Source organism: Capricornis sumatraensis, chromosome 14 (genome assembly GCF_032405125.1).
Source record: "Capricornis sumatraensis isolate serow.1 chromosome 14, serow.2, whole genome shotgun sequence".
Classification (NCBI taxonomy): domain Eukaryota; kingdom Metazoa; phylum Chordata; class Mammalia; order Artiodactyla; family Bovidae; genus Capricornis; species Capricornis sumatraensis.
Window position 1 is genome coordinate 26,483,108 of NC_091082.1, and position 27,830 is coordinate 26,510,937.

The window sequence follows — 27,830 nt, forward strand, 5'->3', positions numbered from 1 at the left end:
GCAAGGTAACCTCAAGCTGCAAAGAAGCTGGCAACCAGAGCAACTGAACACAACAGAATGAGAGACACTGTGATTCTGGAACTTCACAATCACAAAGGAGGGCAGGTCTTCCCTCCTTTTAGCCTTTGACCCTGTGAACAACAGAGGGGCTGATTAGAACCTCGGTTTCCAAATGCAATCAGCTGATTTAAGCCTAATGAAAAGCTGCTCATCCCTGTGCGGGGCGTGGAGTGATTTTTGTTAGCTTCTGCAAACCGGATGGATCTGCAGACTCCATAAAACTCAGCAATTCTTAAACCCTGTCCTCACTCAATCTGCATGAAAATTAAATTTTCCTTTCATCAAGAAGTGAATAAACATATGGAAGGAGGTATAATCTTATTTATCAAGCACCATTTGTATAATTAAACACGAATATCCTAAAAGGTTGCCTTAGGTCATTATTTGCATGAGCAAGTAATTTGTAGAATGTCAGGTACAATAGACAGAGTAGATGGATGTGTGAGTGGATAGGGTTAAATTAGGCCCAATAATAGCCAACTACACAGTGATCAATCAGGATGATAGATCTAAATGGCAATACGAGCGGACTGTCTGCATGTTTAGGAGTAGGAGTCTTCCTTAGTAAGCTTTCATGTTGGGCAAGTCTAACTTCAGGCATATTTTTCTGCATTTGGTGTCTTTGTGTGTGTGTGTCTATATACACACATATATACACATACATGAATATTATAATTCATATAATACCTATGATATATAATTGTCTATTTATAACATATATATGTATTTAATTATATATATTTGTTTTGAGCTTTTAAAGGCAAGTCTTGAAAACTTGATTCTATAGTACATGTGTTCTAGGTGTGTGATGTTAAAAGAGCATGTGGAATGTTCAAATGCAAGATATTTAGGAAGCACTGTAGGAGAATACTTTGCAGTGAGAGTTTAGTTTCATTTTTATTTTGCTTTCCCAGCAATAATATCTTTAAGAGAATTTAATGAATATCAGAGAGATTTCAGCAGTTAGGCTAACTCCTATAAATGTTTCTGTACTTTTTTCCTTTTTTTTTTTTTGCAGATTTCTCTAAAAGTAATCTTTCTGATGTTGAATTGTTCTTGAATTACAGTCAAGAGCAAATCTCCAGGCTGTTGCTGACAGGATTGCCAGAAGCCCTGTTTTTCACCCCAGTTTTATTAAGAAATAATTGATATACATGTGCCATTTTAAAAAAGAGATAACTAACCTACTTACTAAGTAGAGCCTGCTCTTTTCAGTGCTCTGATCCATTGCTCCCATCACGTGGATAATAACCACTCACATTTGTATAAACTTTATACTTTACAAGACACTTTAACAAATGTTCACTGACTAGGTCCTCACAAACACAACTTTTAAGGTGGCTGGAGAATATATTATTGGCCCCTTTTACAGATGAGGAAATCAAGCCTCTGAAATGTGACTGTCTTGTTCAAGGTGACAGAAGTCCCAAGACCTGAAACTAGAATTCTACTCTCCAGGAAATTTTATTGCTCTTTCCAGTAAGCTGTGCTTTTGATTCTGTATGTCATCCATACAAATAAGTAAGATACTCAGGATTATGAATGTTAAATAACTTGTCTATAGACAATTACCTGCAATTCTGGATTAGGTAAAATCTCAGCTTGCAAGGGTAAACAGGCATACCCAGGTTGCCTTGAATGACGAAGGTTTGTTTTGATAGACCCAGGGAAGTAAGGAGCAGAAAACTCTTAGCAATGCGAGAGCCAGGTTCCATGGAAACCAGGGTCCAGGGCACAACACAACAGCTGCTCTTACCACCCTCTCTGGAACGGCCATGGTCAGTCTTACAACAGGGAGAGTAGCTAAAGGAAATAACTGATGAGGAGATCAGACGGTAAGGCTGATGAGAAAGAGCCTCTGACTTCAGAGTGCTCCAGACTAACCTCTTTTACTGAAAATTTCTTTCTGGAGAGTAGGAAAGCATTTTTGATTACACAATAAGTGACGAAGTTTGAAAAGAAAATAAATATTCTTGAGAAAGTGATGCGAAATAAGGTGAACATACTGATATCAAACTCTTTGCCAAGTGTAAGGCTTTGGTTGGTAATTTAAGTGCATACAGGATTTTAGTAGGGGCCACAAAGGATGGAGAAGAACACAAGGAGAAAAGTGCAACTGGGTTTGACAAAATAAAAATTCAGCAAGCTGCCTATTAATTCGTGCTCAGTCACTCAGTCGTGACCAGCTCTTGAAGACCCCATGGACGGTATAGCCCACCCGGCTCTTCTGTCCATGAGTTTTTCCAGGCAAGAATACTAGAGTGTGTTGCCATGCCCTCCTCCAGGGGATCTTCCTGACCCAGGGATCAAGCCTGCATCTCCTGTGTCTCCTGCATTGGCAGGTGGATTAACTACTGAGCACCAAATCTATTAAGACTTTTTAATGCTCACGCTGGCAGTTAGGTCTAGACCTCATGCCTTTCTGTGTTGCATGAGTTTTTACGGGGTGAAGTTCTAGTTCCAAAATATAATTTAACCCATGGTATTTTGAAACATTTGAGTCTCAGTAATGTAGTATTTTACTGTATTTTTCTAGAAATATTAAAAAAATAAAAACTGGGCCATACAGAATTCCCCATCAGTAACTGGGAATGAATGTAGGCTCTAGTGTCTTTTGTCTTTGAGAGGAGACCTTCATAATACAGTGCTTTTTTCCTAGTCTTTCTTTTTAGTATTCAATCAATTTGAGATCAAAATAGCATTCATATAAATCAACATGCTTATGCAAAGCAGGAGCAGCCTATTTACATGAGCTCCTCTGAAAATGAAAGCAGTTACAGTGAAGAAAGCTGTGCTAATGAAGCATTATGGATTTCTCAAGACTTGAACCACAAGGCAGTATCTCTTATGCCAAACTACCAGAAGAAAAGGCAGAAAGAAACTGTCACTGATTCTCTTTCTGTCTTTCTCTCTCTCAAGGTAAAAAGTCCTTTAGCTAAAAATCGCTGTAGATTTTTGTCTATGCCCAGCTAAACAGGAGATAAAGGAACTAAAGTATAGCTTAAGGTTCAGGATAAAAATACTAACAGATTATGCCTATGGTTTATTTTTACTGAGAAATAATGGCCCAAAGATTTAGGTCCATCTTTATATGGTAGATAAAAAGCAGAGATCTTGTATGGGGAAATGTGAGTAGTATACTCTGATCTTCTATTTTTAATGAACCTATATAAACATTAAGAAATGAGATATCTGGAGAACAGAGCTAGAGTTGCCTACTTAGTCTGTCTGTCTAGCTACCTATCAGGTTGGCAAAAAAGTTCATTTGCATTTTTCCATAGATGTTATGAAAAAACTTGAATGAACTTTTTGGCTAACACAATATCGATATCTATCTGCCAACTATCTACCTCTTATTTACCTAACTAATAAACCAACCCACCTGATTTGTATTCTAAGATTCCCCTCACATATTCTTGTTGCTGTTGTTGAGTCACTAAGTCACATCTGACTCTTTGTGATCCCATGGACTGTAGCCTGCCAGGCTCCTCTGTCCATGGGATTTCCTAGGCAAGAACACTGGAGTGGGTTGCCATTTCCTTCTCCAGGGGATCTTCCTGATTCAGGGATCCAACCTGCATCTCCCTGTATTGCAGGTGGATTCTTTACTACTGAGCCACCAGGGGATATAAACAATATATGAGTTACTCAGAAAAAAGAAGGGACTTTTTAAGAGTGGAAAACTAAAGTATAGTTTACAAATTTCATGCTCAAGAGTGAAAAAAAGTAAGGATACATTTCATCTTTTGTTTATGCAAAATATCCTCACACTAACACTATCTAGTTGGACATATTTATCCTTTGATAATAAAAAAAAATTAAAGGTGATTAAAGTTTCTATTTATCATTTGGGTTTAATGAACATTTGCACATGTGCACATATATACACACACACATACAACACACACACCCACACATTATAACTGTAAGAGTTAGGGATTTCCCAACTTAGAGCTATTAATTAGAACAGGTTAGGGCTGGCTGAGATGAGGTGCTTTCCTCTCCAAGGTTTTGGGTGAAACCATGAAAGGAGTTACAATGTTAAGAGGATGTCATAGAAAACATAGATTAAATATTTGAATAAATTAAAAATAACTAAAATGATCTAACCCCAAATTTTCTGACTGACTAGCAAAAGAATAGATCTATTTGTTTTCAATCTAATTTTTGTTATCTAACTAGTGACTATCATCAACCTTATGCTGTTGCCCATTAAAGATAAAATTGTTCTTTTATTTATCCTCTGCCCACTTTCCCAGCCTCGTAGGACTAATTAGTATATGTTGCTTTAAAAAGTTTTAATTACATGAAATGTCAACATCTGCCACCATGCTGCCCAAATCTCACTGCTGTGGAAACAATGGGTTCAATTGTTTGTCATCTGTTGAAAACTGCCTTTTACAAATCTTCCTTCAGAGGAGTCTTTGTCCAAACGTGCTCCTTGGCTATTATCTTCAGAATCATTTCGCTTTCCTGTAAGAGAATTTCTAGTGAAAGGATCTCAGAACCTGCCTTTTAAAAAGATTTCCAAGTGATTCTTGTGCCCAGTCTTGTTTGAGAAACACAGAGCTATTCCCTACAGAACCAGGTACAGAAATCATACAGTTGTTTTTTTTTTTTTTTTCAATTTCTATTCACATGTTGTCTATTCAGAATTGCACTTTGCATTACTTTTGTCATTACCTTCAGCCATTCAAATAAACACACAGCATGTATCTGGCTGAATATGTTACAATTGCAATGATCATCAACTGAGTTTATTACAGTGGCCAGAGTTCCAAACAAAGCAGAGTTTACTAGCTTTTGTAGAATGACCATTTAGCACCTAGTTTTCACTTCAGGTGCAAATTTCTTGAAACACTGTTATTTCTAGAACTTGCTGGGTATCCCCCCCACCCCCCACCCCGGCCCCCGTGCAGCCCAGATGAACATTAATAACTATTTTAAAAGGTACTTAATTCCTCTCACTCAATATTTTGCCCCCTAATTTTATTCCAGAGGGAAAGCAAGAGTTTGTGAACAGAAGCATTTGTAAGAAATTTTGTAGAAGAGAAAGAGAAGGAGTCACGACTCCAGTGAGGATGAAAGAAGAGAGACACTTTAGAAACCTTAGCATGGGGGCCCATTGGGTGCTTATATTAATGACCTAACTATTCTTTCGGAGAAGGCAATGGTACCCCACTCCAATACTCTTGCCTGGAAAATCCCATGGACGGAGGAGCCTGGAAGGCTGCAGTCCATATAGGTTGCTGAGGGTCGGACACGACTGAGTGACTTCACTTTCACTTTTCACTTTCACGCATTGGAGAAGGAAATGGCAACCCACTCCAGTGTTCTTGCCTGGAGAATCCCAGGGATGGGGGAACCTGGTGGGCTGCCGTCTATGGGGTCGCACAGAGTCGGACACGACTGAAGCGACTTAGCAGCAGCAGCAACTATTCTTTAGCAAAATTTCCATGCTTAACCGTAGTTTTCATTTTAATGGTTTGTCTCACTCAATGGCTCATAACTTTCTCAAATAGCATTCCCCAGGACTAATATTTTACAAGTGCAGTCTTAGTGCAAAGAGAAATTCTTATTGTAAAATTTCAGGGTTTCTTAATTATAAAAAATACCTTACGATTCTTTTGGTTGAGGAAATGCTACAAGTCTTGATAAGACCAAGAGAACAAACCTAGCAATGCTTTCTATACTGTTAGTATCCAGTTGATGTCTACTTGGTCATGTATTTGTTATCATTTTCCATATGAAAATGGACCATAGGAATAACGGGACTTTCCTAGTGGCTCAAAGATAAAGAATCTGCCTGCAATGCAGGAGACTCAGGCTCAATCCCTCGGTCAGGAAGATCCCCTGGAGAAATGAGAACAACCCACTCCAGCATTCTTGTCTCAAGAATTCCATGGAGTAGAGCCTGGCTGGCTACAGTCCATGGGGTTGCAGAGTCAGACCCAACTGAGCGATGAACACACACACATAGGAATAACCAAATTCATCCAGTAATCTTTCACAAAACCCCTCTTATCTGATGACTCCTACTCTAAGTGACAGTGGCTGTCCTTACCCTTGAAGCATTTTGAGATTTTGCACTTTTTTCCAGGCTGTTTATTACAAGTTGAAGTATAACTGTGACTCTCATAGGATTAATACACGGAGGAATTTTTCAGTTCTCTGCAACTTCTGTGATATTCTATAACATACTTCCTTGTGGAATAAATGGCAATTCTTGATAAAACAGAAACATTTCAACAATATTGTTTCATCAAGCAGCACTAGCGATCCAACATTATTCACAAAAACTGGAGAATACGAATATATTTTCATGACAATTCACATCAGAAACAAACAAGTCCAACATGAACAGCCATGCCAGTAATTAATAAGAAGAGTAAATAGGTTACATGTTAACAGGCAAACAATTAAATTATTTGTTTCCTAGGGGCATGTAATGAGATTGTGATCATACTCCCAGGAGAGACAAATAGATATTAAAAAGGTCTTTCCGATACCTATATTGGCTAAGGCCAACAGCTAATTCAATAGATTCGATCAAAATCACCTCTTCTTTCACTGCTCCTGATTTATGACTTGGGCTGCAGTTCGTCATCACTCATTGCAGTTTGCTCTCCAGCGCTCATAAATTATGCCTCATAAATAAAAAGATACAATCAAGGAAATCATATCAATTCATCTGCAACCTTGGAGTACATTTTCCCATGGCATTCACACCAATGCCTTTTTAAAGGGTAGCTTGACATGGGTTTTGAGCATGCTCAAAGAGCAACACACCAAAATAGGCTTTGCCAGAACTGAGGTTAAGAGAGACGAAAAAGAGGAGGCAATAAATCTGAAATGATATGATGATGATAAGACTTAAAAAAAAATTCATTAACAGTCCTTCAGGCTGCATTCATAAAGGAATCACTGGCTGGAAAGCTCTGGGTAGCTATCTGTTTAACCATCTACCTATCTGATTTTCTTTCATCGTCAAATGGAGTTTTTTCAGCATCTCTGTTGGCATGGTGCTTTGCCGGGTCCATTATAGTTATGCTTTTACAGATATGGTCCTTGCATTCCAGGCTCCTTTAATCTAAAACACTTTGCATCAGGCAAGATGGAACATGATTTTAATTGAATTCTGGGACCCAGGGGAAGAAGGGTACAGCAGAACATTGTGTTCACTTCTACTGGTGCTTTTGAAATTCAGAGATGTGAAGCTAGCAAAGAGATTACAAGACATTTTCCGCACTGGAAATGGATGTCTTCTGTCACTACTGCTCAGCACACAGCCATGTCCTTTGGAGGTGGTCAATAAATATGAATGGCTCTTTTCTAAAATGTAAGAAGAGGAAAACTGGCTTCCATAATAGTGGAGAATACTGAAATTAGCTTCCATTTGACGTTCGTAATGATTGATAATGAAAATTTGGAACTTATCATACTCCCATTAATTGCTGTGTTTGCTCTCCCTAAGAGAAACCAGGAACTCAGTCCTGTCCAGCTCTCATGGAGGATATATAAACGTAGTTCGTGGGTCTAGTGAGCAACTATACTTGTATAAGGGTATTACATGTGCTGATTTACTTCATCCTCTCAACATCCTGTGAGGGGCTATCAGCATCATAACCAGTTTACACACAAGGAAACAGAGGCCCAGAGATGTTTACATAGCTTGGTAAGTGGTAAGGCCAGCCTTGTCATACAGGTATGTGAGGTAAAAGCTTGAGCTCTCTGCTTTTTCTACTGAAGGAGGTCCTAGATAGACACATCTTCCATGTGTTTGAGATACTGCCCTGAGGCTGCTGTCGAACTCTGCACAGACTGGCTGTTTCGCAGAGAGAAGCCCTAAAGTGAAGTGGTGGAAATGACCGCAAACATCACAGTATCCATACCTGCTGCTACATGTCATGCTTTAAACAATACTTCCTGTTATACAGAGGCAAGTACTAGTCAAATACTTTCCCTGCTGCTCCAAACATGTATGAAGTAAAAGTGAAAGTTGCTCAGTCACGTCTGACTCTTTGCAACCCCGTCGACGATAGCCCACCAGGCTCCTCTGTCCATGAAATTCTCTGAGCAAGAATACTGGAGTGGGTAGCCTTCTCCAGAGGATCTTCCCAACCCAGGGATTGACTCCAAGACTCCCACATTGAAGGTGGATTCTTACCATCTGAGCCACCAGGGAAGCCCAAGAATACTGGAGTGGGTGGATAGCCTATCCTTTCTCCAAGTGATCTTCCTGACCCAAGAATCAAACCAGTGTCTCCTGAATTGCAGGCAGATTCTTTACCAGCTGAGGTACTAGGGAAATCCATATAAATGCACTTAAATGGCAGGAGAGTTTCAGAAAAACATCTACTTCTGCTTTATCGACTATGCCAAGCCTTTGACTGTGTGGATCACAACAAACTGTGGAAGATTCTTCAAGAGATGAGAATACCAGACCACCTTACCTGCCTCCTGAGGAATCTGTATGCAGGTCAAGAAGTAAAAATTGGAACCAGACATGGAACAACGGACTGATTCCAAATTGGGAAAGGAATATGTCAAGCCTGTATATTGTCACCCTGCTTATTTAACTTACCTGCAGAGTACATCATCGGAAATGCCAGTCTGGATGAAGCACAGACTGGAATCAAGATTGCCGGGAGAAATAACAATAATCTCAGATATGCAGATGACACCACCCTTGTGGAAGAAAGTGAAGAGGAACTAAAGAGCCTTTGATGAAAGTGAAAGAGGAGAGTGAAAAAGTTGGCTTAATACTGAACATCACCAAAGGGGTGGGAAGACCACCTAATCCATCCCTCTAACCCAACCCTGGACACACCTCTACCCTCACCCCGTATAAGGAATCAGCTTGTCCCTACCCTCAGTGAGCTAGCAAGGGAAACTGTTACTTGTTCTTGCTCCCTCTGCTATAGGGGCTCCAATAAAGCATTGTCTGAATTTTTTTTTCTGGCCTCTGACCAATTTTTATTGATTAAGGAGGTCAAGAAGTCTGGTGGGTAAAACTAAAATACTAAGCTAAGTTTTTTTTCATCTCAATTTTAAAGGTAAGGAAACGGAGGCTTCGAGAGTAAATTACTGGCTGAGGACACAGTGAGAATAAGTCCTGCAGCCCAGATTACAACCTAAGTCAGTTTATCTTTGCAGGGTCAGGAATTCATGCTCTTGATGGGGTGACTTGAGGACGCTATGTTTCAGCAGAACAATGATGGGATCTGGTGTCAGAACATTTGGACTCAAGTTCTGACTCTGCCATTTCCTGACTAGGCAGTTTGCTCAGTCATTCAGTTGCCTGATTATGATGGAAAAAATAATATCTACCTCACAGGACTATTTTGAGATTTATGGGCAATAAAATGGATATAAATTTTGAGAAATGGGGTAGTGGATAAGTACATTTATAAATATTTTTACTAAGATTTTGAAAGCTCCAGAGCTGTACACAAACACAATTTGGAGCAACCAGAGGGTGAATTTAAGAACACAGTCTGTGGAACTTGAATTCTAAGTTCAAATTTCAGTTCTCTCGCTTACCAGCTGTACCCTTGGGCATACTAACTAAGGGTTTCTAAGGGTTGTTATTTAGAATAATCCTTGCCTCAGATGATGATTATGAGTTAATGCATGGAAAACTTTTAAGAGTCCTTAGCAGGACACAGCACTAAATACACAATGGTGGTTTTTATTATATTTGTGTGAAAAGTCAGGATATGACTTCTTACTAGAGAAAGTGAGACTAAATATCAATTCTCTAATTCACTTCTGGGTCCATTTAGCTGTTATGGATCAGCAATAGACTTGAAAACCCTGACCATATTCTGAGGTCAACCCATATCTCTCTGTGTCTTTGTCTCCAGGTACTTCTCCACTCTAGAACTCTGAGGGTTAGAATAAATGAAAGCCTGGCTTTTCAGAATATTGCTTCCACATCAAAATTTGTTGATCGGATGGCATCCTCCATTTGACCTTCTTATTAAAATTTCTCAAAAGTACCTCAAGATATACAAAAAGGAAGCAGTGAAGAAAGCGAATGCATTATTCAAAGAAAAGAATTTTGTTTCCAGTTTCATTGCAAATATGCCTTTGGGAGAGAACTGTTCAGTTTCCTAGACACTTATAGGCATCTTAGTAATGATCAGATACATTAACAGATAGATAAATCAATTTACAAGATAAAGTCTTGACCGTCTTCTTAAAGATTTCCGTTGAAGGCATCTGATTTACTTCAATATGTTAACATTTTTGCTACTTTCTCTAGATGTTACAGCTTCACAGAGATCAAGATGTTTGGAATTTAATGGAAATAAACCATTAGTCCAAGTACTTAGATTTACTGAGTGCTTTATCAATAATCATAGAGTGGCAAGCCAAAGCTTGCCAGGTGATCCTCCAGCCCAGAAAGAATTCTCTTGGAAAGGCATTGTCATAACTTGGGTGAGAAACAGCATCCACTTGGGGTATGGAGGATGTCTGGGGTATTTTCTCTTTGCCTCCAGATCCATTCTCGGCCCTTCTCTGCTCGGTGGCCCACTTTACAAAAAGAGAGAGTTGTCACTTTCTCCTTCTCTCTCTCTGGCATCCCAGTTTGGCAACAGGCTGTATTCCTTCTCCATGGACACAGCTTCTCCAGGGCAGCCCCTCCTCACTGGCTATAGCATTTACTGGGTTACAGAAACAGCTTATTCCCCTTGCCCCTTTAGGTCTAGAGGGTAAGGTAATAGCTCCCAATGATGGCTAGACCCTAGGTATGTCAACATCCTTTGTTGATTCTCTTCACCCTGCCCACAGTTCATATGTAGCTTTTTCATTAAATTTTCCTTAAATGCACGTTTGGGAGTACGCTACTTCCTGCTGAAATCCTGATTGACAAAGGGGAGAACATTTTGAACCTTTCCCAGGTACCAATCACAGTGGGTAGGCTAAGAGAGGCATTTGCTCATAAGGATGGAGAGATTTGGAAGAGCATTTTTTGTGAGACTGAACAGTCTCTATGGAATGATAATGATATTTAGTCACTCAGTCAGGTCCAACTGTTTTGCAACCCCATGGACTGTAGCCCACCAGGCTCCTCCTCTGCCCCTGGGATTTCCCAGGCAAGAACACTGGAGTGGGTTGTCATTTCCTTTTCTGGGGGATCTTACTCACTCAGGGATTGAATCTGCATCTCCTGCATCGGCAGGCAGATTCTTTACCACTAAACCACCTGGGAAATCCCTATGGAATGATATTCAATCTTTAATATCAAGGAACTACCCATGCTCCTCAAGATGATCCAGCCAGAGTGGAAAGAGCGTGTCCAGGAGGGTTTGGTATGGAGACTGTGCTGTTCCTGGTTGAGGACCTGTCTGTTTCTCCCTAGGTCTGTTGTGCCGTCACTCAAATCTCTGTCTTCACAGCTTGCACTACCATTCACGTATTTTTACGAGTACATTGTTCATGGGTGTGTTTCTTTACTTTATTAACTAAACTTTAAGCCCCTGGGAGGTAGAGTCCATGGTTTTTAGTTTCTAGTTCCAATCCCAGCAATTCAACATACACTTTGAACTTGGTGGGTGCTTAATAATGACAAGTTATGAAATTCTCAGCTTAGAGGCTAAAGGGGAAGAAGGAAATACGTCTCACTCTTTCCTGGATATTCGTACAGGACCTAAGTTTCAGGTGACTTTGGACAGCCTTCTCCTTTTACAGCGACCTTCCAGAGCAGGAACCAGTTGTGAAGAGCCACGGGGGCAGGTCAGAATTCTACATTATCGACATCTGCTTAGAGGAAATCTGGTTGCATTGAATGCTTTATGTCCAGCAAAGAAGCTTCCAACAAGAGATACGAGGATCAAACATGGCTTAAATGAACTGGGTCTGAAGGAGGGTGAGAAACAACCTGTCTTCAGATGAGTAACTTGTCTCAAAGGCAATGTAGAGATTGCCGATAGTAGGGGCTTAGGCATAGACTCCTAGGGGACACCATGAGGGACAGAAAAAGAACAGGGGTCTGCATACATGTGAACCAGTATTGCCCCTGTGTGCTCTCATACAAACAGGTAGAAATGACCTCCTCTTGGAACACAAAACTGAAGGCAAAAAAGGACACAGTTCCTGCACCAAGTGGCAGAATTCAGATTTCTGTTCACGAAATGTCCTGATGGCCTTCAGTCTAAGCAGTGGCGCTCAGGCTCTAGGGTTTTAGAGCACACACACGGCTAGAGTCAGCCAATATCAATAAATCATTTAAGACCTTGAGCTGCGGGAATTGTGGGTGGGAGCAGCTTACATCTCATGGGAGAAACTAACCAAACATCAGCCTCCATACTGGTCAGAAATACGTTAGTGGGATTCATACTTAATTAAATGCAAGTCCAAAGCCAAACAGACAATGTGCTCAATGAATTTTCTCTAAATGTAATACAAAAAAAAAAAATGCTTAGGAAAGGAATGAGTTAAGAGTTATGGCACAAGAAAATAAACAATTTGAAGCATGTCGCTAGTCACAGAAATGCGGAATCAGACTATCAGAGTTGGAGAGAATCTTAGCTGTGCAAACATGGACATGTTATTCTTTTTCTGGGAAGACAGTAGCAAGGACAAGAAAGGTTGAACTCTTTCATCAAAGGAGCATCACATCTTCAGGACCAACTGTGCTCTTAATTAGAGATGTTTACATTCTAACATTGTATTAATGACTGTTAGAGAGACATAAGAGTTTTCTTAACCTGCCTCTTTTCCCTCTTGGAAGAAAGTACCTCCTTCTTTTATTTAGTGAGATGCTGAGGATAGTTTCTGCTTTGGCCCAGTTGCTTCATTTTTCTGGAGTTATTAGTAATTGCCCCCTGGTCTTCCCCACTAGCATATTGGACACCTTCCAACCTGCGGGGCTCATCTTCCAGTGTCATATCCTTCATACTGTTCACTGGGAAAGACCCTGATGCTGGGAAAGACTGAAGGCAAAAGGAAATGGGCGGCAGAGAATGGGATGATTAGATAGCATCATCAACTCAATGGACCTGAATTGAGCAAACTCTGGGAGACAGTGGAGGACAGAGGAGCCTGGTGTGCTGCAGCCCATCAGGTGGCAGAGTTGAGCAGGACTCAGTAACTGAACAAGGAAGGCAGAGTGGGGAGGTGGCTCTACTATGGAGCAGGCATCCTGTTCCACACACAAAATTGGGTTCTCATTATGCACCCATTTTTTAATGAGCAAGTGAGGCTATGAGAACTTAAGTATCTTGCTCAACCTGCATGATTTTCACTATTTTCACCTGGAAGAACAGGATGGTTGAGAGCATCGAATGCGAGAGAACACGAGGATTCTAACTGTTCTACAGTAGCAGGGCTGCTGTGTTCCATGTCCTGGGGCAGCTCTGGTTTCTGGCTAAAGTGGAGGAGGGGGTCTCATGCCCAGGCCTGTTCCACCACAGTTCTCCATCCTCTTGTTTACAAGAAGGTACAAGGTGTTAGTATGTCATTAAGAGTTCTGTCCTCGGGCTTCTCTGTTGGCTCAGTGGTAAAGAAACCACTGCCAATGCAGGAAACATGAGTTCCATCCCTGATCCTGGAAGATGCCCCATTTCAAGGAGGAATTAAGCCCATGTACCACAACTATTGGGCCGAAGCTCTAGAGTCTGGGCATTGCCACTACTGACGTCCACCTGCCCTAGAGCCTGTACTCAGCAATAGAAGAAGCCGCTTCAGTTGGAAGCCAGTGACCCAAAACTAGAGAGTAGCCTCCGCTTGTTGCAACTGGAGAAAAGTCAGTGCAGAGCCAAAAATTAATTAATTAAAAAACAAAAGATTCCTGCCCTTGACTGACTTATAGAGGGAGAGAGAAGGCCTTACTGAGGCAGGAGACAGATGGGCCCCAGACTGAACAGTTGATGTCTCTTCCAAGAGGAAGTAGAGCTCTACTCAGATTAGAGATAAAAGACCACATATTCCTCATTCTTGAAGTCAAGGAGATCTTCCTGACTACACATGTACAGAAAGGCTCCTTGGAGGTCAAAAAGGGAGGGGCATCACCCCATAGTAAGTAATGTCAACTACCATGGGCCTCTTGTCTGGAAGGCATCTTGGCTAAAAGATGTGGGTGTATGCATGGCACAACTCTCTCTTTGAGTCTACCCATGTGTCCATCCACACACACTGTACTTTTTTTTTTCCTTCTAATAAACACTTTACTTGCTTCACTACTTTCCATCTCTATGTGGAAATTCATTTCTACACAGCTGATGGGCCAGGACCTTTTCATTGGCCACTGGCCCTGGGAGGTCTAGTGGCTGGGATTCAGGGTTTTCGTTGCCACGGGCCACTTTCAATCTCTGGCCAGGAGCTGAAACCCTGCTTCAAGCCACTGCAGGCTGAGGCCACCCCAGATCATTTCCACTCAGGTGGGACAGTTATAATACTAGCTGTTATTACTATTCTGTGTGAATAGTTTCTATGTATGAGGTACTGACCTAAGCACATTCATGTATCAACACATTTAATCCCAAAACAAGCCCAGGAGTTCAGTGGTGTTTCTACCCACATTTCAAAGACAAGGAAAACAAAACACAGAGAAGGTTTGAGTCAGAAAGCACTGGGGTAGTAATTTTCTCTGATGCCTGGAGAGAGTTTGGTGTGGAACGAAGCCAAATAAAGACAATCTGGGGCAAAGAAAGGAGATAAGGGATGAATCTAACAGCATCCAGTCCTGCATTTTGAGAGAGATTCTTGAGATACAGAAAAGTGTTTGCACCTTTTCCTTGGTTTCAAGGAACGTCTTTAGTTCCTTTCCCAGACAGGTGAACAGAAGCAATTGTCTTCCGTTTAAGGGAAAGTTGGCTTTCTACCAATTATAGCAAAATAGTTATGATACCATATGGATGATGTAAATTTTCTCAAGGACCTACGTGGGACTCTTATTTAGTGAACTGAATAAATTAGGTTTGTTAGGTATTTCCATTTATATTTTACAATATACTTCTAATTCATTCGAATTAGGTTTCAGAACTAGGTTTCAGAAACATTGCTACTGATCTTCCCATATATCCATTTTGGTGGTGACATGACTGGGCTTCCCTGGTAGCTCAGCTGGTAAAGAATCTATCTGCAATGCAGGAGCCTGCAGTTCGATTCCCGAGTCAGGAAGATCCCCTGGAGAAGGCATAGGCTACCCACTCCAGTATTCTTGGGCTTCCCTGGTGACTCAGATGGTAAAGAATCCGCCTGCAATGTGGGAGACCTGGGTTCAATCCCTGGGTTGGGAAGATCCCCTGGAGGAGGGCATGGAAACCCACTCCAGTATTCTTGCCTGGAGAATCCCCATGGACAGAGGAGCCCAGAGGGCTGCAGTCCACGGGGTCAAAAAGAGTCAGACATGACTATTAGTATATGAGCTGGTCTCATAGCCTCACTGACTTTTTAAAAAATTGTACTGAATTATAGTTGATTTCCACTGTTGTGCTAATTTCTGCTATACAGCAAAGTGACGCACTTATACATACGTGTGTTCCTTTTCATATTCTTTTCCATGATGGTTTACCACAGGGGAACTGAATATAGCTCCCAGTGTGTACAATAGGACCTTGCTGTTTATACATGCACATGCTTTGATACAACTTACACCTAAATACTATTAGAAAATCAAGTTGCTTAGGGTCAGCAGGTATTCTGTGAGATTTTCAAATTATAGATGACCAAGGCCAATCAAGAGAAGCTAACATTTCATGGGAATTTTTAATTTTGTTGTTGTTTGTTTGGGCACACTGAGAGGCACGTGGGATCTTATTTCCCCAACCAGGGCATGAACCTATGCCCTCTGTAGTGGAAACACGGAATCTTAACCACTGGACTGCCACAGAAGTCCCTGATGAGAATTTTTAAAAGCGTGTGCTTGTAGATGACACCCCCACTTAGGGCCCCAGAATCTAGAACTGGAAAGAGCTGCTACTTCCAGGTGAGGAAAGGCTGAAGGAAGTTAATTTGCTCAAGGATCCAGAAATAGGGATAAAAAACTAAAACCTGCCATCCTTCCTGCTCCTCACTTCTGTTGATAGCTTGTCGCCCACACTGTGGGAATCTTCCGTGGGGGCTGGTACAGAGAAGGCCTCCACTGTCCCCTCCTGGAGTCGTCCCATAGCCGCTGGGGCAGGAACAGTAGGAACCCCCAGTTCATCTCCCCTATAGCCATTCCTCCCAGCCTCTCCTGCATAAATCCTCGGACAGAACTGTTTGGGGGCAGTGTCGGTCTGTTAGTAAGTAGCAGACTGCCACTCTGGGCGGCTCAGAGATTAGACCCACATGCCAGTGAGTCACACATGGGATTTCCTCCAAGGCTGACTTGTCGTGTCTCAGTCATCCAGTCACGAGGCCCCCGAAGCCTTCAGAGACCCTGCGTGTGTGTGGGTGCTTATTGAAAAAAATCTGTCAAAGTGGGGAAGTTTCAGGAAAGCTAATTAAGTCAGTGACAGCAGGATTCAATGAAAGGGGAGCTATGACAGCCCTCGTAAATCCATGATGAGTCATCGTTGCCGTAAGCGGGTGTATGACTATGAAGGCGCAATTACCGAGAACCACTCACTGGCTCTCTCCCCGCAGGCCAAAGCTGAAGCTTCTTATAAAAGTAGACACACACCCAGGTCCCTCTCTGAAGCCTGTGGAAAGACTACTATCTTAACTTGCTTGCTGAACAATTAAGAACTTCCCCACGTACAATCTGTGGAGCTTTTATATCATATATATTTGTACATCCCAATTTTGAAAGCATTGATGATAGAAATGAGTATTGAATGTGAAAAAAAAAAAAATCCTACCAGATGTGTAAGTATTTTGTAGCATAGCAAGCCTATAATCTCTATTTAAGGAAAAGGTCTGTGCACTGGAAGAATTTCATTTAGCAAAGAGGCATCTCATTTAGGTACGATTCACACATTTGCAGAGTTGTTTGAAAATTGGGTTTTGGTAAACAAAATTGTATCTGAAATTCACAAATGTTTATTCTTTGATGAGAACCTGCACTTCATCACTCAGCAAAGTCAGCCCATTTATCCTTGTGAAATATATATTTTTTTAATTTCAAATTTCTGAGTTTTCCTGGCAGTCTACTCATTGAGTCTGCTTGCTGATGGAGGGGAAGATGGAGGGGACACAGGTTCTATCCCTGGTCTGGGAAGATCCCACATGCCAGACAGCAACTAAGTCCAAGTTCCACAACTACTAAGTCAACACCCTAATGCCCGCAGGCCCTAGAGCCCATGCTCTGCAACAAGAGAAGCCACCACAATGAGAAGTTCGCACAGGGCAATGAAGAGTAGCCTCTGTTTGCCACAACTAGAGAAAACCCTCACACAGCAACAGAGACCCAGCACAGCAATAAATAAATCTTTTTCAAAAAATTTCAAATTTCTGTGATTTATATCTCAGATCTTCTGTTGTTTTATGAAACCCAGCAATCTAGAAGCTGTGTTGAAATGAATCAAACTAGAAAATTCCCATTTTCAATAATGGTCAGTGTTAACTCTTCTCACCAAAATCCAGCCCTCCCAAATGAGCAACAAAACAAAATGAAATAACCATAACCAAACAAAATCCAAGAGGAAGTGCAAATGAAATTATTTGATTAATTGAAGACATGAGCTTTATCAGGTTATATATTCTGTTCCTCTTTCCAGCTTCATACCAAAACAATAAAGAGAACTCTGATTCAGGAAAGTCATGGACAGACCAAGGTAAATAGGCTGGCCATCAATTATCATCATGTAAATTAGGCACTCCTGGGGAGCTGGGTTCACTTACTTAGGCAATCAGTTTACGATTCTTTAGGACTATAATTCTCAACCCTGGTTGTACATTAGAGTCACCTGGGGACCTTTTGAAATGCACTGATGCCTGGACCCACCCCAGAATTAGAACTACAGGGGGGATGGGCCTTGGCAACCGGAATGTTGTTAAAGTTCCCCAGGTGATTTTAATGTGCAGTCAGGGATGAGAACCACTGATTTAAGAAATCAGCACCTGAAAATCGAGCTTAAGTAGCATAGCAACATCCCTGTACCCTCCGGGGCAGTATTTCTCAAAAAACAGAGGATGTAGACCATCTAAGCTGCTGGGTAAAAATGCAGATTTCTGGGACTCTCTACCCCCACCCCTGGGTATTTGGAGCCTGAATGCACTCTTCAGGCAATCCTTTTGTACTATAAATCCTGAGTCTACTACCTTTAGGGTATTCAGTTTTGAGGTATTACTGAAAACTTTGGAAATGCTTGTAAAGCCACACAGCTTTTGCCTGCTTCAACCATGCTACTTCCCAAATTGGTTGCATGAGTCATTATGAGGTGACCATTTTGCCTCCCATATCTTCTGTAGCAAATGATTCTCCCCCTCTCAGTAAGAATCTCTTTCTCCAGATACTTTTTGACCCTCCTGCTTATCAGAATTTATCCATGCACTATTCTCTTGCCCAGAGGTCTATCACTGGTCATCAGGTCGAAGAATTAATATAGACGAGGTGAACTGGAGCAAAACCCTGCAGGGCCTCCTCCCATCCAAGTACCAAACCGAACAGTAAATGATTAGGACAACAGAGTCATGGACTCAGAGTCTGATGCATATTTCTGACTTGTTTTACAGATATTCTTACAGCAGTCCCGGGAAGAAGAAAGCTAACTGCGTGATGATCTGACTGGAGCCATGATATAAGCTACTCCATCTTGAGCAGTACTGAATCTGTGGCTAGTACAATTCCAAGAACTGGTCTCAAGGGAATGGCATTAACTTTACTACTCTACATCTTTGTAGGTATCATAATAATTGCAGCTTGCTCTGTCTGTATGTGTAAGAGGGCAACGAAAACAGTCAGCAAAGAGATGCTCTAGACCCATGCTGACATCTTCCTCTCTGTCTGAGAATACAGTGCCCTGTATCAGCATGAAGAAATCACAGAAGATAGAACTTCACCCCTAATCCCACAGAAATGGACTGATGTTCTGACAAATGGGGATTTATCAGCAGCTCTTTGCAGGAAAGCATCCTCAGCAGGAAGCCGCTTTTCTTATTTTAGCAAAGGTATATTGTAACTAACTTTTAAAGCAAGCGCTTCCATGCTCTACTCCACTCCAGCCCAAACACATCTTTCAAATCTTTTGATCACTCAATATCTGGCCTAACCTGTTGGTTCCTTCCTTAGATCAAAGAAATAGAAATGAAGACTAAGTAATTAACAGATGACCAGGTCTCTCCCCTAGCTTCCCCTTCAGTAATCTCCTGAACAAACTGTGTGATCAGACTGTGTGAACAAGATAAGTTCTAGAGGATGATCACAAGCCTGCTCACAGCAGGGGACAAAGACTCTGACCCTCTGTGTCAATTATTATCTGACATTAAAAGTTTTCATGACTGAACAGAATCTTCTGAGACAGTTATTTGGGGATGCTAAGTCTACCATCTTTCCAGACTGCTGCCATTCTTGAAATAAGAGGGAAGGGGGCAGGGCACAACATTTAAAACAATGACACTGTGCTAGGACATGAAAAAAAACTGTTTAGAACCAGCAAGGTCCAAGATGGCAGAAGATTTAACTTCCAGTGGAACTTCAGTCTCATTAAACGCTCACTGTAACATGTCAGCAAGCTAAATGACACACCCACAGATGTCATGACGGATCCAAGACCGACCACAAAGGTTAAAAAGTGGGATTCCCAATTCCTGGAAATCCCCATCCCCTTCCCCCAAATAGCTAGAATATTCCCCCCACTTATTAGCCTATGAAATTACTCAGCTCATAAAAATTAACCACATCATACTTCAGGGTCTCTCACTTTCTGAGATGGACCACACTCTGTGGAGTATTTCTCTCTAAATAAATCTACGTCTTACCTGTCACTTTGTCTCTCACTGAATTCTTTCTGCAACGAGACAGACATTAAGAACCTGAGATCAGGCACGATATCAGTTAAAAGACTGTGGATTCAGGTCTCAATCAGAGGCATACAACTACATTGTTAATTAAAGGCATCTTTCCTTTCTACTGACATTTGTGAGCATGTAATTGAGTTTGTAAGCGGCAAGTAGCAGGACCCCTCCATGTGATAACATAGGGAATACTGTCTTCTTCTTCCCACATAACTAAATTTTTGAAGCTGCCATCAGTGATTTAACTCAAAACCAGGTATGAATACAATAATGGAGGACCATCTGAGACCCACTATGCACACCAGGTGGATGGCCACCTACCCAACCATAGATCATCACCATGCTTCTGATGGAATAGGTTCCTATCTCTGGCAGTTTCAAAGTTCTTTGTTTTCATCTCCTACAACTATATGGATTATTTCAAAACACAATCCTCTGTAGGAGGGTCAGTCAAATCACTGGCATGGTGGGTAAACTGATGATTTTAGGACAATAAAGGTGCTTTCTAAAAAGCAACTTGCAGAAAAGTAACCCTTAGGTTTGAAAACAATTCAAATTCATCTCAAAGACAAAATGTTCTTTGTTAAAGGGAAATCAATTCTTTTAGTACATTACTTCCTAAATGACTTCTGTAAGATAACTCAGGATCTATAAAGACTCAGCATTTGCACAGGCTAAATAAATCCAATATTTTAGTTCATTTATTTTGGCATTTAATCTATATTTTTCAAAATATTTCTTGTAAGAACTGGGTTTTAGGGCTGATAGGCTAGATTTTTCCCCCTGCTTTCTATATAGCATGAGATTAGCTAGTAAATACAAATTAGAAATCAAGTGAAAATCAAATTAAATAATTTCATTTGGGTGAAGTGAATATGGAGGAGGACCATGACACAGGGCTGGTAGTAACAGTTACATAATAGCATAGCCTGAGGTTCTTAACTCATCTCTCCTCTGAAATGTGGGTCCCTTGGTACCTGGTTATTCTTAGCTCCTGGTGAGTGTATGACTGTTAGCATCACTGACACCATATTGAGCTCATACATTTTTTTCCTGTCCTTCCACTGACCCTACCCAGGACTGTACTGTGCAGTGAATCACTTCTCTGTCATCAAGGGCTTGTAGTTAATATATTGTTTAATAATCATTAGGACCAGGAGGCCTCTGTGCTCTGTTATTCTCCAAATCAGTTCTCACAAAACTAGTTCAGTTCAGTTTACTCAGTCATGTCTGACTGTTTGCAACCCCATGGACTGTAGTACACCAGGCTTCCCTGTCCATCACCAACTCCCAGAGCTTGCCCATACTCATATCCATCGAGTTGGTGATGCCATCCAACCATCTCATCCTCTGTTGTCCCCTTCTCCTCCTGCCTTCAATTTTCCCCAGCATCAGGGTCTTTTCCAATGAGTCAGTTCTTCACATCAGGTGGCCAAAGTTTTGGAGTTTCAGTTTCATCAGTCCTTTCAATGAATATACTAATAGGTAACAAAACTAGTTACCCATTCATAAACCCTGACTTAGAAATGCACATCCTGTTTCTCAGCACGTATCCCCTACCCTAGGTTAACTATAATATTGTCCCATTGGTCCCTTCATGATACACAGTACAGCTGCCAAAGCTTCTAGGTCTTTACCTGCCCAATCCTACCCTGTGAAAGTCACTGAGTCATGTCCAACTCTTTGTGACCCCATGGACTATACAGTCTATGGAATTCTCCAGGCCAGAATACTGGAGTCGGTAGCCTTTCCCTTCTCCAGGGCATCTTCTGAACCCAGAGATCAAACCCAGGTCTCTCGAATTGCAGGCAGATTCTTTACCAGCTGAGCCACAAGGGAAGCCCAAGAATACAAAAGTGGGTAGCCTTTCCCTTCTCCAGGGGATCTTCCGAACCCAGGGATCGAACCCATGTCTCCTGCATTGCAGGCACATTCTTTACCAGCTGAGCCATAAGAGGAGCCCAAGAATATTGGGGTGGGTAGCCTATCCCTTCTCCTGTGGATATTCCTGACCCAGGAATTGAACCAGGTCTCCTGCATTGCAGGGGGATTCTTTACCAACTGAGCTATCAGGGAAGCCCGAACATGCCACGAGTGAGTGAGTGAGTGAGTGAAAGTCGCTCAGTCATGTCCAACTCTTTGAGACCCCATGGACTATACAGTCCACGGAATTCTCCAGGCCAGAATGCTGGAGTGGGTAGCCTTTCCCTCCTCCAGGGGATCTTCCCAACCTGGGGATCGAACCCAGGTCTCCCGCCTTGCAGGCAGATTTTTTACCAGCTGAGCCTGTAAATATAATAAGTTGATCCACTGAGTCTATGGAGAAGCTTGTTTCATTTTTTGGTCTCAAGACACCTTCTCAGTTCAGTGAGCTCATTTCATTCCCTCCATCCTCCAACAGTGAGAAAACTGACAGAGTTAAGGCACATGCTTGGGGTTTACCATTCCTTAGAAAATTCAGATAAGACTCTACAGATGATGCAGCCAATTACTTAACTCATTGACACTTGATGCCAAAGAAGCTATAATCATGGGTTCACTCTTAGTATCCACGGATCACTTAGCTTTGTCTAAAGTGAGGCCAAATATCAATCTCTTATGCTGATGTCAACCAGTTCTCTTACAAAGGTGCAGTTTTATTCATAAAACTAGATAATTTTACTCATAAGACTAGATAATTGACAGAAGAGTCTCTGATAACTTGACACCTTCCTGTAAAGATAATGATAAAGCATAAAGGGATGGCTACACAGGTTCTAGCTGTTTCTAAACAAATTCTGTTTCCAACTGTGGCATCAATGGGTATTTTGTTCCTCCATGACATAAGCCACAATCCTTACCATAAACCCTTGGGAACTGATGTGTTTTTAAATAACTGTTCTGTAAGTTTTGGAGTTAATAACATGCACACACTGTATATTTTGTAATGGCCCCAGAATGCTCTTGTAATAAAACATTATATTTCTGAGGTAAAATATATAAATATTCACTTTATTTATTTATTTTTAAATATTCACTTTAAATTGGATAAATAAATGCTATAAATAGCTTCAGGTTTGTTTAGAATGGGTTTTTCTGCTAAATGAGTTGTGCCAAACCTAGATAAAAACTTGTTTTAAAGAGATTTTTAGATTTGGGATTACAAACAAGGGGTTACGGATTTCTATCCGTGTACTTCTCCAAACCATTCAAAAATGAATTTATAGTCTCAGTTCTTACTAACGTCACTGGGAAATTTGTCCCATACATTACTGGCCGAAAACATATTCCTTTCACACTTAAAATGTTACCTCTGGCCATTGTCCCTATTGATTTGCTCACCATATTCCTGGTGACTTTGTGGTTTTATTATTTCTGGTTATGGCAAGCTCTTGGCTTAGTTTCCTAAGAGGCTCAGTTTCCTCTTTTAGAAAATTGTACTTGGTCTTCTGCCTGGCACATAGTGCTTGCATCGTTCAGCAAGCTTCCTTTGAAACTGTAAGCAAGAGAAGCTGATTCTGACTTAAGCAAAAGGGAGTTTATTGGGAGCACAGTCAGCTCTCCTTATTCATGACTTCTGTATCCATGGATTCAAAAAAAAAAAATTTTTGACAAAAACTCCAAAAAATAAATCTTGAATTTGCCAGGTGCCTGCAGGTATTTACATAACATTTATACTGTATTTACACCTGTTTACGTGGCACTTCATTGTATTAGGTATTATAAATAATCTAGAGATGAATTAAATTGCAGAAGAGGCTGTGCATAGGCTATATGCAAATACTATGCCAATTTTTACAGATTTTGGTATCTGTAGGGTTCCTGGAGCCAACCCCACCCTCAGATACCAAGGGATGTGTAATTAAAAGAACAGTTGAAGAACCAGGCTTGGAAATGGCAAGGATAAGAAAAGCCTTCAGATTGAAATTAGAGATATTTTACCTTTTAAAATTCTGAGTCACTTTGCTGAAGATCAAGCCCCAGGCAAGTCTGAGGGGCTGAATATGACTCAGGTGCCCACCACTTGGCTACATGACAGCCTGACATGTTGATTGACACTGCCACCAAGCCCGAAGCCTGAGCACGGGGAGGGAGTCACTCCCGCACAGGAACTGGGGCTGCTTGTTACAAGAAAACTGCAAATGCACTGTGACAGCAAACAAAACAAACCTAAGGGAAGTCTTCTATTGATTTCAAAATACCTTCAGAGTATTCTTAATTCCTGGCTTTTTGCTGCTGCTAAGTCGCTTCAGTCGTGTCCAACTCTGTGCGACTCCATAGATGGCAGCCCACCAGGCTCCCCCGTCCCTGGGATTCTCCAGGCAAGAACACTGGAGTGGGTTGCCATTTCCTTCTCCAGTGCATGAAAGTGAAACGTGAAAGTCAAGTCGCTCAGTCATGTCTGACCCTCAGCAACCCCATGGACTGCAGCCCACCAGGCTCCTCCGTCCATGGGACTCTTCAAGCAAGAGTACTGGAGTGGGGTGCCATTGCCCTCTCCGCCTGTCTTTTTTGGAGTATGCAAAATCCTCTTTTTTTTAGGCTGTGCTCTTACAAAACTTATTTCATCCTCATGCACAGATTAGTTGTTTCCTCCACACTTTTCTCAGCACAGGCGCTGGAGACACTTGCTCATTAGATTTTATTTTCTCTCTTTACAATTCATGAGTTATCTTCAAAGTGATCTTTTCACAAGGAGTATTTGTGGCCAAGGCAACACTGACAGAAGGAAGCTTAATGATAGAAACCACCTCATTAATAAGAAATGCTAATACTTCACCTGAAATCTACCTGGGAATAACAAGCATGTATCACATGGACCAAGAATCAAGAAAACGAAGAAGGCAAATGAATATGCCTTTTCCTCCCTCATTTACTGCTTAAGCTGTGTATACCTGTGGTGGATTCATGTTGATGTATGGCAAAACCAATACAATATTGCAAAGTAATTAACCTCCAATTAAAATAAATAAATTTATATTAAAAAAAGAATATTATTAAACCCCTTAAGCCCCATGTTTCTTTAAGTGGCTTTTTAGACAGCAAGCAATTCTTCAAGTAGGCACTGATCTGTGCCCATCATCTGAGAGTGAGTTGGTAACACCCGCTTCTTACCTGGTATTCATACTCTGTAAAAGGCAGTAGTTCGACATCCTTAAAAGAGCTTGAGCTTCCATTATAGGCTAGCACTAGTTTTGACTTTTCAGGCTGAGCTGCTATTTGTCTTCTGTACAATTCATAATATAACACTTTTCCATTTGGTTGGAGGGGTCCTGTCCACAGAAGGGAAACGGTGGGCTGGAACCCCCCTGGAGCCATCTGCACCTCTAGATGGGGAGGGGGTTGCTGCCGCGGTGCAACCTCCAGGGTCTCTATGGACATCCAGTCACTTGACACACAGCCCAGCCTGGTGCAGGCTTGGATTCGAACTTCATACCTTCAGGACACAAGGCAGAAATGACCCATTATTGGCAAAATCTATTTTCATGGGAAGAATCTTTAAAAGATCAAGTGTTTTCTGGCCGGGCCGGGGGGAAGACAGATACCTATATATTTATCCTTATCTATAATGAGCCCTTTTCAAAGTCAACAAAGTCATGTTTCTATAGAAATTTTAGAGCATTTTCAAGCCTCTTGGCTTTCCAAACTAAAGCAAAGATCCTCATCTGTCTGGAAAGGGTGGCCACAATTCTTCCCTAAACAGGAATGCACAAAATCAATACACTTCCAAGATACTTTTCAGGAAAATTCTGGTACTCTGTAGAATTACTTACTACAGGGAGGAAGAACACAGATCCGGGGAATTTGAACGCATTTTCAGCAACCCTGGGCTCCTCCTCCTTTTGCAGTTGGAGCTAAATGATTCCCCAGGAACAATCCCAGGTCAGGAAAGAACGTCATGGAGTAAAGGTCTCCGTGGTAATAAATCCCCTCACCTGATACCCAACATCTTAGAACGGGCTCTCTTACACCACACAGAGACCTTTCGGGGCCAAAGTTAACCCAGCTACATACCAGATTATCAATCACGGAGACACCTTATCACCATCTAGTTAAACTCAACCAATCAATTATGTTTTGCCTCAGAGCTGGTCTCCTGCCACTGGGAAAGGTCTATTTACATATCAGGGACTTTCCCCTTTCAACAAAAGGAGCTTTTGTTAGTGTTAAGTGCCTGTGGTTGCAAATCAGTGCTTTCCCCCTCTTTCCCATGCCCAGCGGACTTTATGACACCCCTAGTTTCCCCTCAAGCCCCAGCCACCTTCCTTTCTCTCTTATTTTAGCTTCTGGCCATTCCCTCTTCTATTTCCTGCCTTACCTCCTCCAGACAATCCCCGCCTTCTGCTCACTTTCTTGCTCTTTCTGTTCCCCTCCCCTCTTCTGAATTACAGTTTTCTCTCCCTTTGGGGAATCTCTTGCTTCCCTTTTCTGCTGCCCCTCCCTTCCCCTCCTCCCATGCCCATCTCCACCATGATAGGCTGCCAGTTTACTGGTGAACAAATCACAGCTGTGAATAGTGCATCAGACTTCTAAGTGATTCTGAGAATCAGTTTTGATTTCTCACATATGGAATATTTGCTTTCTGGATTATTTGTGGGGATTAAAAAAGGCTGGGTCAGATTCTTTCTGCTTCTTAGTTCCTAGGATCCTTCTTCCTCCTGACCAGCTGGGGGTACCCCAGGGAGGACACACTAATTTGCAGTATTCAGTAAATGTTAATCTGCTGGGAAAACCCCGAATGATATAAATCCCAAATTCATATAGAAGTGATATTTTCCTTTTATTTTTGGTGTATGATTTGATGTTTTCACTGTTTACATCCTACATAAAATTATTATAAAATATTGGCAACATTCCCTGCACTGTCCATTACATCCATTTAGCTTCTTTATTTTATACCTAGTAGTTTACACCTCTCAATCCCCCTTTCATCTATCTTGCCCATCCCTTACCCCCCTCCTCATTGGAAACACTAGTTTCTTCTCTTGTTTCTGGTTTGTTACATTTGTTCGCTTGTTTTTTCAGATTCCACATATAAGTGAAATCATACAACATTTGTCTTCCTATGTGTGCCTTATTTCAACTAAACATAATACCCTCCAGGTCTACCCATATTATTGCAAATGACTACATTTTTCTGTTTATGGCTGAGTAATATTCCACTGAAATTTTAAGTCATTTATGTCACATCTTCAGTTACAGTGGACAGTCAAGGGACATCTCTCATTGTCTTAAATGCCTAAGTGTCTCAGAAAAATAAGATTTTCTTTTTTTCAGGCTGGGTAAAGTACCCTTCTCACATTTGGAAATTTTTTTTCCCCCCTTAGAAATATTTTTTAGTAAGAGTTTCAAAGGGGAGCAAGTTGATATGATCTTTAAAATGTGCAGATACCAGTCATGTAAAGAGGACGCCAGGATAAAATGTCTAGTTCTGCAGCTAGCATGCACCCTTTTCATACCCTGCATCAGAATAAGATAAAAGCCAGCTCACACAGCATGCGGATTAGCTACGGAAGATACCTGTGGAAGTTTTAATTACTGTTTAATATTTAATGTGACCCTAAATAATTGTCAGGAGGAGATGCACAGGACTGCAAATGTTTCATTTCAACAGCACTATATATCAGAGATAATTGTAGGAGAGATCTAATCTGCATATCAGTAGATTATAATAATAGCTGAATTTTATGAATGGTAGTTGGAAATCAACACTTTTCCAGCCTTTAATTTTTTTAAGTGGTTCTGTTCATTTTACTAAATTTTAAGCATAAAATGTTTTTTATTACTCTTCTTGCTGGGGATTCATGTTACCTAAAATATGATGGGGAAAAAAGTCAAGCAATTCTTTAAGCTATGGGAAGAGCACCGGTGGCCAGATTCCTTTGTGTGGAAAGTAACAC

General features: G+C 41.3%; 1 protein-coding gene across 1 annotated transcript in view; it reads right to left on the reverse strand.

Annotated features, from left to right (window-relative positions):
- The window catches only part of USH2A (usherin), a 930,103-nt gene that overhangs the window by 48,764 nt on the left and 853,509 nt on the right, over positions 1–27,830 (reverse strand). The window contains exon 63 of the mRNA XM_068986285.1: positions 25,045–25,366. Coding sequence (XP_068842386.1) covers positions 25,045–25,366 — 322 coding nt within the window. The remainder of the gene's footprint in view (positions 1–25,044; positions 25,367–27,830) is intronic.